Source organism: Mizuhopecten yessoensis, unplaced genomic scaffold, assembly GCF_002113885.1.
Source record: "Mizuhopecten yessoensis strain PY_sf001 unplaced genomic scaffold, ASM211388v2 scaffold5685, whole genome shotgun sequence".
NCBI classification, from domain to species: Eukaryota; Metazoa; Mollusca; class Bivalvia; order Pectinida; family Pectinidae; genus Mizuhopecten; species Mizuhopecten yessoensis.
Genome location: NW_018406172.1, coordinates 24,284 through 40,218, shown reverse-complemented (window position 1 = coordinate 40,218; position 15,935 = coordinate 24,284). Strand labels below are relative to the sequence as shown.

At 34.5% G+C, this 15,935-nt stretch overlaps 1 protein-coding gene across 2 annotated transcripts in view; it reads left to right on the top strand.

The window, feature by feature from the left end:
• The window catches only part of LOC110451007 (3-hydroxyacyl-CoA dehydrogenase type-2-like), a 12,351-nt gene extending 6,116 nt beyond the window's left edge, over positions 1-6,235 (top strand). The window contains exons 3-5 of one of the 2 annotated variants that reach the window (XM_021498831.1): positions 446-607; positions 2,833-3,070; positions 4,709-6,235. In XM_021498831.1, coding sequence (XP_021354506.1) covers positions 446-607; positions 2,833-3,070; positions 4,709-4,899 — 591 coding nt within the window. In that variant the 3' untranslated portion in view covers positions 4,900-6,235. Of the gene's footprint in view, positions 1-445; positions 608-2,832; positions 3,071-4,368; positions 4,428-4,708 lie in introns of those variants that run through there. The other variant, XM_021498832.1, reaches the window with a different exon arrangement.
• Positions 6,236-15,935: the final 9,700 nt, after the last annotated feature.

The window sequence follows — 15,935 nt, the reverse complement described above, 5'->3', positions numbered from 1 at the left end:
CCTCACTTAAAATGATCTCTACCCACCCCCACCATCACTTACACAGACAGTCAAATATTAATACTTTGTGAATATACTGAGACAAAAGAGCATACCTATTTTCCCTTTTACTGATGAATAACAGAGATAAAATAACAATTTAGTATCATATCTTACCCATTATTTTGATAAAATACTTGTAAATATCAATCCAATAACTCAAATACAATAGTACGCTTGCAGGTAAGGTAATTTTACCTGGCAATGTTCTATTAGATTTTAAATCCTAACAAACTAGTTCTGATCTTGACAACTGCAAAATATTAGCTCCACAAAATTAATCATTTATACAGTATCTCTCATGAAGTCAGTGAATTTTCTGTTAAAGACCAAATTCAGGCTAAATTTCATTTCAGTTCAATGTCTCCCCTGTACAATATAATCACTTCACGTTTTCATTAACTAGGTAACTAAGGAGGAAGATGTAGCGGGTGTGATGACTTGTGCAGAGTCCAAATTTGGAAGGTTAGATGTGGCTGTCAACTGTGCTGGGATCGGAATAGCAGTGAAAACATTTAGCAGAAAGCATGGACTGCATTCATTGGACCAATTCTCTAGGGTCATTCAGGTAAATAATAAATATGTAAATTTCATTATATGTTGTAGGCATTAATGAAAGCTACTTTACTGACAAACTTCTGAGGTCATGGGGTCAAAGGTCACAAATTACTGAAATGGCTAAATATTTCAGAAACGGTAGGTATTTTGTATACACATACCTTGCAACATTGTAGGGATTAATGAAAGCTACTCTACCAACAACTTTCCAAGGTCTTTGGGTCAATTCTGAGGTCTTGGGGTCAAAGGTCACTGATGAATTACTTTACTGAAATGCACATATACATTGAAATATTGTAGGCATTAATGCAAGCTACTCTACTGAAAAACTTCTGTGGTAATGGGGTCATAGGTCAAATGTCACCCATGAATTACGTTACTGAAATGGCTAATTATTAAAGAAATGGTAAGTATTTTGTAAACACATACATTAGAGTATTGTAGCAAATTATGCTGGCTACATTATGACAAAATTCCGAGGTCATCAGTCAAAGGTCACAGTAGCGGTATTTGTCTTTTCCATTGGTCTACAGGGACAACATGTAGATGGAATGCAGGGGGGGGTATAAGTTAGCCCATAGGCAATTTTGTGACAACTTTGTTACATAGTGTTGTTCCAACAATAAGTTATTAAAGTGAAGAAATTCATTGAATATGCTCGCTCACTAAGGCAAAAACAAGAAATATGAATGCTATATATGAGTGATATGGCTGGAAAAAATTGGGCAAGGATTATTTTTATTCAATTTAATTTTTATTTTGTGTACCCTGGGTGGGGGGTGGGGGGGGATAAGGCTAATTTAAGATATTGAAAAGAATCACCAACATATTTTTGGGTCTTGAAAAGTATACAATGGGATTTACATTGGTTTTGATTCCAGCCTATGATTCGTTTAGGGGGTATTTATTTTTAGGTCCCAGCCTATGATTTGTTTAGAGGGTATTTATTTTTAGGTCCTAGCCTATGATTTATTAAAAGGGTATTTATTTTTAGGTCCCAGCCTATGATTTGTTTAGAGGGTATTTATTTTTAGGTCCCAGCCTATGATTTATTAAGAGGGTATTTATTTTAAGGTCCAAGCCTATGATTCGTTTAGAGGGTATTTACTTTTAGGTCCCTGCATATGATTCGTAGAGATGGTATACAGATAGTTGCAAATTGCCTTTGAGTAAGAGAAAATTGTTAGGGTGGGAGGTAAAAAGTAGGGTAGATGGGGGTACCTAAATCAAACATATTTTCTTCTCTTTATTTGCCCAATAATGAGCAAAAGTTGTCCCCCCCTATTAAGAATAACTATCAAGTGTGTATAAGGAGGAAATATCAATTTAAGTTAAAGGTGATGGAGCCAACACCAGGTGTAGGTTTGTGGGCTGATCAGTAGGACACGTCAAAATGAAATAGGCAAAATTTTAAAATATAGCAGACTAAGGCTTAAAATAACACTGGCTTAAGCTTAAAATGAAACAGGCTAAGGCTTAAGATAATACCAACAAATGCTTAGAAAACACGGTCAATGCTAACACAGGTAAATGCTTCAATTATCACTAATCATGAGGTACAGGCAAAAGCTTTAAATGTTAATATCTTTTTTCTGTATTTGTTTTTTAGATTTGCTGTTTATATACTGTATACATGTATATCCTTTGTTATGAAAAAATAGAGAAAAAAACCCACTTTATTTCGTTTTACAAATTGCTTAAATGCCTAGTCTATTGTTTTCATTTTAGTTGAAGTCTGAGCAGAATAAAAAGTTTTACATGTTTGGAACAAGACATCAAAATATGATGTCCAGAAGAGTATTGAGTATCTTAATTATGTATAGCAGGATATTTCCACGGGGATGATATTTTTCATGATTTCTCGGTCCAGTAACGTGATTGGGGAAAATTGCACATCAAGAGCAATAAAAGATGTTTGACAATAGATTATACTCACACATGTAATAGTTTTGTTGATGATTTACATAACAAAATACACTTACATGTGCTGTAATAAAGCGTATTCGTATTCGTTACCTGTGTTCCGTCACCACACAAAATCTTTGTTTATTTGCATGTCTAGGTGACGAAATTATAATCCGTGTAAATTTTGGTTAAAATTGCAAAAATCTAAGCCTGTATAAATAACCTGCTATAAGGTATATGGAAAATGGTGTTTAGTATATATGAAAACATCATATGAATAAAAACGTAACACTGGTTAGAACAGACTCTAAAATAATCCTCTAATTCCAGGTGAATACAGTGGGATCGTTCAATGTGATGCGAATGAGTGCAGAGCTGATGGCGAAGCGTCAATGTTCAGAGTTAGAACAGCGTGGGGTCCTCATCAACACAGCTAGCGTGGCAGCCTTCGACGGTCAGGCCGGACAGGCAGCTTACTCGGCCAGTAAGGGTGCCATTGTGGGGATGACCCTCCCCATCGCTCGTGACCTTGCCTTCTTGAATATTAGAGTTTGCACCATTGCTCCAGGTAGGTAACATATTTTATTTAAAACTTTTGCACTATTTTCAACCTTAGTCTGTGTTATTTTGGGCCTTTTCTAAAGCAGGATTTTTTTTGATATATTGATAGATTATTATATTTTAATATTTCTAACTAGGAAACGTTTGTACATATAAAATACAGGTTATTGGCATTACATAGTCCAGTCTCCATGATAATTTATTCATCAAATATCTAAATACAAATTAAAAAAGATGACAAATTATACCAAAAAAAACATTGATTATATGAAGTTTTCTTAGTCACAAATCTCTAGTTTGAGATTTTAAAGAGAGTTTTGTGTGTTAATTGGTTGATGTGATAAATAATCTGTTACATAAATTGTGTAAAATATTTTAACTTCATCCTTTTAACAAACCAGTGCTAAATAGCTCTGATTCACTCCATGGTTTGGCCTCCTATGTCCATTTGTCCAGCATCATCATTTTATTTTCTTCTCATTAACCAACAGGCGAAATATGATATTTGGCCACATAGCATACTGGAATGAAGGGCTACCAAGTTTATTCAAATAAACGATTTTGATGGACTTTCAAAGTCACAAGGGTCAAATGTGTTAAAATCATTCAAACAATTTCTTCAAAATAACTCAAATGACCAGGGTGATGATATTCGGCCATCATTAAGCTGGCAAGGATAAAAGGCACATAACTTTATTTAAATGAATGATCTTGACCTTCTTTCAAGGTCACAAGGGTCCCAACTGAATAACCACAAGTCATAGGTACAATGATATTTGGCCTGTAACTAAGCTTATTGCATTTAAATATATTAAACCTTGTTCCACTGTTAAGAATACTGGTGTGAGACATTTTTGTGGTCCACAAAAGCACTCTATATCTTTGTGCTGCGATACACATACTGCTTTATAATAGTATTGTCTCGGGAGTAAAACCTGACAGACCTACAAATGTTCATACAGGCCTTGACAGTTATAACCAAGGCTTGCCAGAAAATAACATCAAATCACCAAGTCTGTCCCTTTAACATAAATGAGTAACCCTGGTCCAGCCAATCAAGCTCTTTGAAATACAATATATGAATTTAAAGCAGCCCTGGTTTTGTTTTTATAAGTCTGTTTTGAACCCTGATGTCGGCCTCTCTGAGAAAGTTTTGACATTCAGCTACTGATTTTGTTTTTGTAGGTCTAATATCCCACTGTTGACCTCTCTGAGGTTTTTGTAGGTCTAATATCCCACTGTTGGCCTCTCTGAGGTTTTTGTAAGTCTGATATCCCACTGTTGGCCTTTCTGAGGTTTCTGTAGGTCTGTTTGATACCCCACTGTTGGCCTCTCTGAGGTTTTTGTAGGTCTGTTTGATACCCCACTGTTGACCTCTCTGAGGTTTCTGTAGGTCTGTTTTATACCCCACCGTTGACCTCTCTGAGGTTTTTGTAGGTCTGTTTGATACCCCACTGTTGGCCTCTCTGAGGTTTTTGTAGGTCTGTTTGATACCCCAATGTTGGCCTCTCTGAGGTTTCTGTAGGTCTGTTTAATACCCCACTGTTGGCCTCTCTGCGGTTTTTGTAGGTCTGTTTGATACCCCACTGTTGACCTGTCTGCTTGAGAAAGTTTTGACATTCAAATGCTGATTTTGTTTTTGCAGGTCTGTTTGATACCCCACTGTTGGCCTCTCTACCTGAGAAGGTTCGCACGTTTCTGTGCGGCACCATACCCTTCCCACCACGCCTTGGTGACCCGGATGAGTACGCCCACATGTGCCAGGCCATTGTAGAAAACGAATACATGAACGGAGAAGTGATCCGGCTAGATGGGGCTCTAAGGATGATGCCTTGATTCCATATTGTTGATTTCAGATTTGAACATTGAAAGCTACAGCCATCTTTCATATCTGATAATAAATGAATACATGACCATAATGAATTTAAATTTGGGAAATATTTATGTTACATTAATTTACAAAAGCAGACAATCAAGTGGTCTGTTGATTTTGTTCAAATCCATACAAACAAAAATTGTTAAAATAACTATTTCATAAATTAGAAGCTGAAAAGCATACAATATAATGGGATTTTTTTTGCCACATCTTCATTTTTGCCTTTTTTGCCATCCGTAATGAGGGCAACTTTATCATGGCAGTGAAAAAAAGTACACATGTATATAGGAATAGCATGTAAATGGCAAAAACAACACTGCATGTATTTGCTACAGTATTTACGGTAAATAAGGTATTAGTTTACTCTAAGCTTATAAAGATGTCTCTTTACTGTAAACTTATATAAATGTATGTATGTAAAGGAAATTGCGACATGGTTAATTAATGTCAAATTTATAAAATGACACAAAATAATGCAAAATTATCAAATTGCTATCAGATGTCTACATGAGCCATCATTTGTGTACTACAAGGTCAAGCTTGAGTTATGAAAATGGAAGGAAATTTTTATGTTGATTCTTTAATAATCTTGCCACACATTTAGATCATGAATTATTGTTATTTCAAATGTTCTAATATTGATTGTGATGGCACTGTGTGTTATAATATTTTACTGACCATACAGTAATACGATAGGATGTTATATGGAGTGTGAACTGTGATGGCGTGTACAACATGTCCGTGTAATTTGTACTGGTGTGTAACTGAATCTGGGGTCTAATGATTATACATGTCATGGATGATATGTCTTAACAGGGGGAAATCTAACGCCATGCATTAAGTGCTACTGAGATGTGAAAACTATTTAAAGAGTGTGTGTATAAATCTGCAAGACATGGGTAATATCACGAGGTTTGGACTGTTTTTATAAAACCAGAGTATCATGTGAGCTATTTATTGCTATCTGCTTTTGTCCAGCAACTGTTTACATTTTCACAAATTCTAAATTCAAAGTTACAAGACCAAATTTAGCTGAAATAGAAGTATACGGTCCTGACAAATTCTTGTGATATTTGGTCAATCTGAAATCCAATATGGCCACTATGGCAGATAGTTTAAAACAAAAATACATGTGTTCTGAATTAAATCACAACTTCAGCTGAACCAATTATTCCAAAAATATGGAAATGATAAGTGTATGGCCATTGAAAAAATTGGTTAATGTTTTTTGTTATAAAAATGATCGAAATTGTCAGAGCAATTTAGTACTTGTAAATGCATGAAACGTATGTGCATAAAAGACACCATTGTTCATAAAACAAGTTCAATGCAGCTGATGAGAAAAGTTGCAAATGTTCCCTTAGGTAGAAAAAACAGTTCTTTTGACTAGAACTAATCAATAGATAAATAAAAGAAGCTATGATACTCGCGTGTATGTCTGAAATGAAATGATAGAGTTGTCTCCCTTTGCATTGCAAAATTCCTTCAGGAACCTATTTTCTACGATACTCATTAAGCTTTATTTTCAAAGATCACAAGTCAATGATTAATAGATAAATAATAATGAATATCACAAATATAGTGTTATCTGAAGTTTATCATTCCAATACATATAGCCATGAACTCAAGGGGCATAAAGACTGTTCAGATAGTGTGAAAATTTCGATGAAAACATGTAAAAGTGTGAATAAACATGATATTACAATATTCTGTTGTGGTGTGTATTTTCTGTAATAATGACAGTCTTAATATCAGCATATTCAAATGCACAATATAGTTTAGGTTGTCATGTTCCGATAATTTGTCAAGTTTGACCTATGACCTTTTTGTTTAATAATTTGAATCTTTTTGAAATAATAGGACGGTAGAAAAATAATCAACCCCCTACCATGAGGAAGTAACAGAGAAATCTTGTTGTAAATTTGTCTGTTATACTCTCACGGTAGAGGGATATTCTGTTAGTCGACGTGTAATGACACTGTTGTAGGTGTTGACTGTGTGTCGACGATGTAGTATATCTTATACTTGTGTTTTGACACTGTCTGATGACTATGTTGTTAATCTATCCCATTATCGCTGTCAATTTGGTATATTTCTTCGTTATATAATATATTGACACTGTAAAAGATCCAGTTTTGAAAACATAACCTTTTTGAATTAAATCACATCTTCAACTGAACTAATTATTCCGAAACTGTGGAAATTATAAGTGTATAATCCTGAATAAAATGATTATGTTCATGGTATTTATTAATTACAACAAACACCAAATAATTTAAAAAAGAAATTTAAAACATGAAAAAGTTACTGGCATAAAATTGTGAGCATAAAACTATAACAGGAAGTCACTTTACACAAGTGTTTGTATAAAACAATATACAACATTCGTTTAAATAGAAAAAGAACAGTTGTTTAGATTAGATTTAGTGAAATTCAGATAATTGTATGAAATGGAAATGCTTGAGTTGTCTCCCTTCCCTTGCACTGTGAAATTCCTCATTCAAACACATTTTACGAAATATCTATTTTCTATGACACTAATTAACTTTTTGTATCGCAGATGGTTTAACACAATAAATAGAACAAGTCAATGATTATAGACAAATAGCGAAGAATAATCACAAATATAGTGTATGAACTAAAGGGATGCAAGACTGTTCGGATGGTTTGTATACTCAACCTGGTGTGTTTAAAAATCAAGCATGATATACCAATATTCTGTTGTGGTGCCTTTTTTCTGTAGTAATGCCATTCTTAATGTCAACATATTGAATGGCACAGTAGAGTTTAGGTCGTGTTGTTCTTTTAATCTGCCAAGTTTGACTTATGACCCTTTTTGTTTAGTTACATATATCTTGCTGGTAATCTATGTCCATTGTATAATGTGCATTAACGTTTAAAATAAAAATTAAACTCAGATTTGACAGAACAGACTGTGAGAATATTCTCCTGTACATTGGTTCCAAGGTGACTGTTTGTAAATCTATGTTTGTAACTAAAACTCGAAATCTACTGAACCGATTTTGCCGAATCTTGGTGGAACTGTTCGGTGCATAGACCTGACTAATGATATTTTAGCCACCAGTAATATTATCGCAATCTTAAAAATAAATTTAAAACTGAAACTCAAAATTCTAATGAACTTGTATACACGTGGCTGAATCTTCACTCCGACGTCCTATGCTCCTTGTTTTTCTGGGGGTTTGTTTTTGGGAGATGGATAGTGGTGCATTCATACCCAATGCTGACCACCATCTTTAACCACTGAGGTCTGAGGTAGGGGGTCTAAACCAAAGGGGGAACGATTGCCAAGAGTTTGGCAACTTAAGTATCCTCTTCCTAGGGGTTAAGGTCAACCATCACGACTCCACGGGGTTGAATGATTCTTTTCTGTTGAACGTCATGAAAGCAATGTTGATGTTACGGGGCCAATGCATCGTTTAGGTGACGTCATACAATTGTACGTTTGACTAGGGAATCCCCCGTCTCAATCCTAGGGTGAGACGAGTTTCTCAACCATTAGACAGAGAAATCAACATTTCCGACAGTAAAAAGTGTTTCCTATGGTAAAAACTAGTGGAATCCCCAGTCAGAACAATTGTGACGTCTAGTCATTTGGAAAAACACATAAAGTCAACGTTTGTGTTTTCTGCCATCACCATTTCTCCCCGCTTTGGGAGTAAGACAAAAACAACCACAACATTAGGGGTAATATTCTTAAATGTCTAACCCACAACAGAGTCTCGAGCTAGACATTAAAGGGTCTTACCCATTGAGTTGATAGTTTTGCCGTCTTAACGCCAATGTGGGGAGTGTTTCTTTTATCCTCCCATAAATCACGGAATTGTCTAACGTTTTACTTCTTCGGGATTATTCTATCACTCCCTAGTTTATTTTTTTTTCTCCCATCGTTGACTGAATTGTTACCCCTAAGGTATGCCTTATTTTCTCCCATCTTTGACTGAATTGCCTTCCCAAAGGGTATGCTTTTCTTTTCCCATCCCAACGGGTATGCTTTCCTTTTCCCCAATCCTTTACTCAATTGTTACCCCGAGGAAATGCTTAATTTTTTCTCCTATCAATGACTGAATTGTCATCCCAAGGGTAGGATTCCTTGTTTACCAATATTTGACTTAATTGTCACCATAGAATATGATTTTCTTTCCCCTATCTTTGACTGAATGTGTCACCCCTATGATATGACAGAAGGCAAGCAGAAAGAAACTATATTACGACGTCACGGGAATCAGGTATGACGTCATATACAAACAAATTGCAAAAGCCAAACTCTGTAAGTATTGGAATGACAAGAGAAAAACAATGATCCCCTACCCTAATGATGTAACATAACTCTCAAACATCGGAGAGATTATTTGCCTGTCAAACCATTGACAAAATCGCGGATAGGACAACCAAATACATCTTTCCTCTTGTTGGAGATTAATAGAATCTTCCCGGGATGATTATTTATCTCCCATCCTATTATTTCACAGCTCCGCTGACAATAATCTGCTTTTGTTTATAAACAAAAACACATGTGGGGTATGAATATCGTCATTCACTTTTGATAATTACACCGGTGACACAGTTTAATGACGTTACAATCGAACACGTGCTAATCGGCACGAGGCTATCTCCCCCTAGTGGGTGACAAGCTGATCTTTCTCGGCTACAGCTGTGAAGGGTGGGAGAATTTTCTGCCATACCCTCAAGGTAGGAAAATATTGTATTATTCTCCCACCCTTCACATGTGTGTCTCCCTTTTTAGCCGAAAAATATCCACTTGTCACCCCCTAGGGGGAGAAAGTCTCGTGCCGACAGGTGCAATATAAGTCATAACATTAGTATGACGTCAATGCATCAATGCATTGACGTCACATCAGCAGTAGCTGACTATGAAAGACAACTCTGGATTTGCTGGAAAACATGCAACCAACGCTTATATTTCACGGAAATCACCGCTTGTCGGCGGATTTGTGAGTGAAACCGGTTGGGGAAAAAAACAATCATCCTCTACCTTGAGGGCGTGGCAGATAAATCTCCAACCCTCAGGATGATATTCTCGAATGTCTTACCCTCGGTTAAGACAATCAAGAATATCACCTCTCGAGTTGGATATTTCTCTGTCAAATCTCCAAGGTGGGGGAAGATTCTAGTAGTCATCTCTAGGGTAAGGCAGATAACACGAGGAATCAAACAATACTATGACGGTAACAATAAATTATGACGTCACAATCAGTTCTGGATGGGCAAAGTCATGCACACAAAAAAATAGATTACAAATGCTGAAAACAATTATGTTCAAAAATGTTATTGGAAGGACAAAAAGAAAGTACTAATTCGCTATATTGAGGGATTGGAAGGGAGAGGGATTCTGTAAAGTAACGTGTATTGACGCTGTCGATGTCTTTGTGTGTTGACGACCGATGCGTCATATCTGATACTTTTATTTAGAAACTTTGTGATGACTATCTTGTTCCTGTGTATGGACGTTGTGGTATATTGTATCCCTGTGTATTGACACTGTGGTATATATTTAATAATTTGTATGGACGCTGTGGTACATTATTTCCCTTGTATGTTGATGCTTTGGGGTTATTTTTGTTGTTTTATATGAACGCTGAAATACATTCTGTCCTCTTGTATTGACACTGTTATTCCCTGTGTCGATTTTGAGAGCTATTTTGTCCTCGTGTATTTACGCTGTGGTATTTTTTCCGTATTTTCTGACACTTCATACATATTGTATCCTTAGTTTAAATTGTTTTTATTAATCAATGTTTTTGTGCCATGTCCTGGCAACACGAGTTAAATAAAAGCACTTCACGCTTTCTTCGAATATTTTCGTGGTGAATACTCAGGTAGGACCACTCAGAAAGACTACACACGTTAAAAACGGCATGTCTAGAAAGGTTGTGATATTTAATGTACTTCAAGAAATTTTGTTGAAGTTTAATATTCAAAATTGAAATGTTTGCAACATTTTGCATTATTTGTTTTAATGAAAATACTTAACAGCATTTTGAAATCCAATGGCAATACCGATGTGTCTTTAAATGTCACTTAATTAATGGTCTCATATAGTGTAGATATTTGGATCGAAGAAGAAACATAAAATAAATTGAAATTTGTTATTAATTAACATCATTTGCTCTCTGTGTTTATATTTGCACAGGGTATCAATGCCATGTGTTGCAAAATGAAGAAAAAATCCTAAACATTTATTAAATAATTATTTCAGCAGTCGTTAAATTTCAACAATGAAACCTGCATGTTATGTTGATATTAAAAACCATCACCTCATCCAACATTCATAGGATATCAAAAAATAACGGGCAGAAAAGCTAACATTTGAAAGTAGAATTCGTAGTTACCTGTGATTCAGACAAATCTCAGTGACACGCTGGAATTTATGTTCCTATATCAATAACAGTAATTGTGTTACCGCAATGATAACCCCAACACTGTGAACTGTACATATGGTCACCTGATGTTCATAGCCCTAAGCTTAGGAATCAAGTCGAAGAATTACAAAACACTAATTTGTTCGTTCCAAGGATATTGTTTGAATTAAATATGGTCACGTCATCTGCTTTGGGGAGACAAAGAGATCTGTGTCACCACCAACTCATTGTCTAGAAGGTCTACACATTGTTATAAGATTTTTACCTAATTAGAATTAAGCGATTTATTTATTTATTCATTATTTTTCTGTTTTCTTTTTGTTTTGTTTTTAAATTCTACATGAATGCAACACACAGTGAAAGCTGTCCTACGTGACCCTAGTTCTCCTGAGAATAGATAGTTTGGTTTTTAAAGAACACATATTCGAATTGCAAAAACAAATATACCCGTCTTAACATAAACAACGCGTCGACATACGCTTCTCTTTCGAAATGAACTATTTTTAATACACAATTATGTTGCGAAATATGCTTTTGAAATTCCCGTATTCTGTAAATTATGAAGGGACACTGTTTTTTATGAGTTTCTATTTACTAACTGAGGTTAGAGACATGATAAGGTTTATTGCCTAACAGGAGGATGTAACCTGGTCTCTGTATGTAAAACAATTCTGACTGCGTAATAAGCTCGTGCACCATATGTTTCGTCATGGCGGCTCAAGTTTTTTTTTTAACATTTAAACATAGTTTTATACACTAATTACAGAGTCTGGGTGACTACAATAATGGTAATGGAGATCTTATATAAGCCCATAACATGTATTACATTCGTTAGAAACGATATTTCACCTGTATGTAAACAGCTATGTATTTATGTATTAACATAATGTTTACAGTACCATATCAAGAATATCTTACCTTTTAAATATATAACTTGTTGATGTAATTCTTAATAATAAGATTGCTTTGTCCTAATTCTCATTGAACTTCATATCGACATTTGTTTTTAACCAACGTAAATCATGTGTTTGTCCTGTGGAGCTGATAATGTGGGTTTGTTTTAATTACAGGGACCAAGCCATTTCAAGCTTTTTTTTCACAGAAGCAATAAAATATTAAAATAAAACTATAACAAATATGTGAAGCCAGCTTTTAAACATAATGAAGTTTTCATTAAAATAAATGACGTAACTGTATGCAAATACGGATATCAAATTGTATGATTTGGTGGTGATAGAATTGTTATTTAATGTTAAATGGTAAATTTAACATCCCTTTTTATGAAGTCATTATTGTTGATGGGTTCACTAATGCGAAATGTCCCTCTTACATTTGAAATATAAAAAAGGGATATAATAAAAGAAATATGCAAATAAAAGCAATTAATATTCATTGTTGGTGGAATGTTAGAAGCGAGCGCGGGGACGTTTAATTATGGTGCTCTATGACGGCTAAGCATCCGTTTCCGTATCTGTCTATACATAATTTATCTGCCTCATCAATATCCGACACGCTGGGCGAATCCTGCCTTTGTGCATTTCTTCACCTCACAACGGGAAATACAGGAGGTGACAAAACTAGTTTTAATTGATTTTTACATTAAAGCATTAATTTGGCTATCATTCCTATTCATAATTTAGAAATATAATATGTTAACAGGTCACGGTGTTGATATGTTATAAAAAAGGAGGTGAAAACAGTAAGATATATGTGCGTTTTAATCCGGACCAACACGAGGGATTAATATAAGTTTATCTAAAAAAAGGTTGTTTCATAATTTTAAAACACACAAAGTTATTATTTTAAACATGGACGAAAGAGACCTTGCCTTGTACATTGTACAATATTCGGTCCGACAAATGGAGTCGGGATAGACTTTAGGCAACATTCGAGGGAAGACCACGGAGAAAAGCAATATTTGTAAGATCAAATAAGCAAATAATAATCTCAATTACAATGCCTTTAAATGAATACCTAGTGGAAAAATCACCGAAACGATTGCTTATTGAATGCAGTATCTATTTTTTTGAGCTAAAACAATACAAAATGATGAAGAAAGCTGCCAAAATGTATTAAGTACAGTGTACTAACTGGATGAACAAGAACACATATGAAAGAGATAAGGACAGTATCACCTATATGTCTGACACCCTGCAAGCCATCAACTAAATGGCGTGAAAAGCACTAAACGAAACTACGTACGATAAAGAGTACAGGTTATGTAAGGAATGTCTTTATTTATCACGTTTGGATGGTTTATATTTACAGTGTAATTAGATTCATGACATTTTATTTACGCTGTCTGTCTATGACCTTTATTGTTAAATATGTTGCATCTCTTGTCGGGACATTTGACGAGAATCGATGCAAACTGCAAACGGTTCATGAATGATTTTCTTCTCGGCAAGTGCAGGCAATATATTACAACCTGTCTTAGAAAAGGTACCTCGTAACCTTTCTCCGGGGCCACCCGGCTGTCACCATTTGTCGTAACAGGTCACGTGACTCCTTACCTTGACTAAGTACAGTGTTACGAAACACACAAATTACTATCCTTCGAACTTTATCATGTTAAAAATTTAAACTACCATGAAAAAACGAGATCTTGTCGTTCACAAACTGTCGAAGCAATCGGAAAACCACTTGGACCCTTCCTACAGGTAGAATACAGAGTGTTTTCCCATAGGTAGTACCAGATGTGATTTAGTACATTGTAAGGTGAATGGATCTTAGTGGCAAATACCACTAGATATAAAAACTAAAACCATAGAGAAGACATGACGATAGTCCGTAGATCACCGGACGTGTCACCAAGTCCCCCGGATGGTACGCGTGTCCTTGTGGAGAACTCGGGATAGAAAACATGTCGTTAAATAGCTGTTAAAGTCCTATAACCTTCTTGTCTATAGGGAAGAACCGTGTTTGTCAGATCTTTACAAGAGACAGGCATCTACGTCAATAAAGGGAAACATATTTGCACGATAACCAATCTGTTCCAGAAGCAATTTCTTCTAGACGTGTGACAATCACGCTATGATAGGAACCTGTTCCGGGTATATAAAATGGCGCATATTCTCGATTTCCAAATTGTGTGCTTCATGTATTATTGGTAATGTTAGTCTCTGATAGACATGCAATGTTCGGAACCAGGTGGATGTTTAAGTAGAACACGTCCCCACGTTTTCAACGGTCTGTAACATGTGTAGGTATATCAATAACTGGCTGACATGCTATGTTAGGTATGTGTTCCAGGCGTGTAAAGCATCACTTTTTCCTCTTTTATCAATACTTTGATAACTCCAATAACAGACAGCTTTCTGCTGTGTAAGACAAATATATTAGATACAAAATTCTCACTCTCTTGATGGTTTGTCTGCAATGCAAACTTTCTCGAAGACTTGTTTGGAAAGAATCAATACGTGTACATTCTGTGAATAGATTAATTGCTCGTAACCTTATGGTTGTATTTGTTCTGGAACGGTTACCAGAAATACTAGTAGTAGAATGAATTATCTCTTGTAGCGGAGTGTAATATTACTGTGTAAATGGTTTATAAAGCACCTTTTCCTATATGCTGTACATGAGATAAGATGTATTGTTTTAGTGATGGTATATACTATACAGTAGATAATTTAGATAGTATTTTTAAAGATAAAGATATGTTTTTAGACATTATTTATTAATATAAGATATGGTATATACTAAACAGTAGATAGGTAAGATATTATTTTTAAAGATAAGATATAATATGTTTTTAGACATTATCCATTAAGATGAAATGTATTGTTTTAGTTATAGTATATAGTAAACAGTAGATAATCTGGATATTATTTTTAAAGATAAGATATGGTTTTTTTTAACATTATTCATTAAGATAAGATATAATATTTTGGACATTATTCATTAAGATAAGATGCATTGTTTTAGTGATGGTATATACTAAATAGTAGATAATTTAGATAGTATTTTTAAAGATAAGATATGTTTTTAGATATTATTTATTAATATAAGATATGGTATATACTAAACAGTAGATAGGTAAGATATTACTTTTAAAGATAAGATATAATATGTTTTTAGACATTATCCATTAAGATGAAATGTATTGTTTTAGTTATAGTATATAGTAAACAGTAGATAATCTGGATATTATTTTTAAAGATAAGATATGTTTTTTTGAACATTATTCATTAAGATAAGATATAATATATTGGACATTATTCATTAAGATAAGATGCATTGTTTTAGTGATGGTATATACTAAACAGTAGATAATTAAGATATTATTTTTAAGATTAGATATCATGTTTTGTAGACATTATTCATTTAAATAGGATGTATTGTTTAAATGAAAGTATACATTAAACAGTAGATAATTTAGATATTATTTTTAAAGATAATATATGTTTTTTTATGAGAATCATTTATTAAGATAAGATATATTGTTTAAGTGAGGGTATATATTTAGCTGTAGATACGTTTTAGTACGTAACAGGGTGAATGACAAGGTTAAGTACAAAAGGTTGATGAACTAGATGTCGTTTAATACCCTATTCTACGGTGAGTCGGGACGCCAGTCGACCATCGCTAAC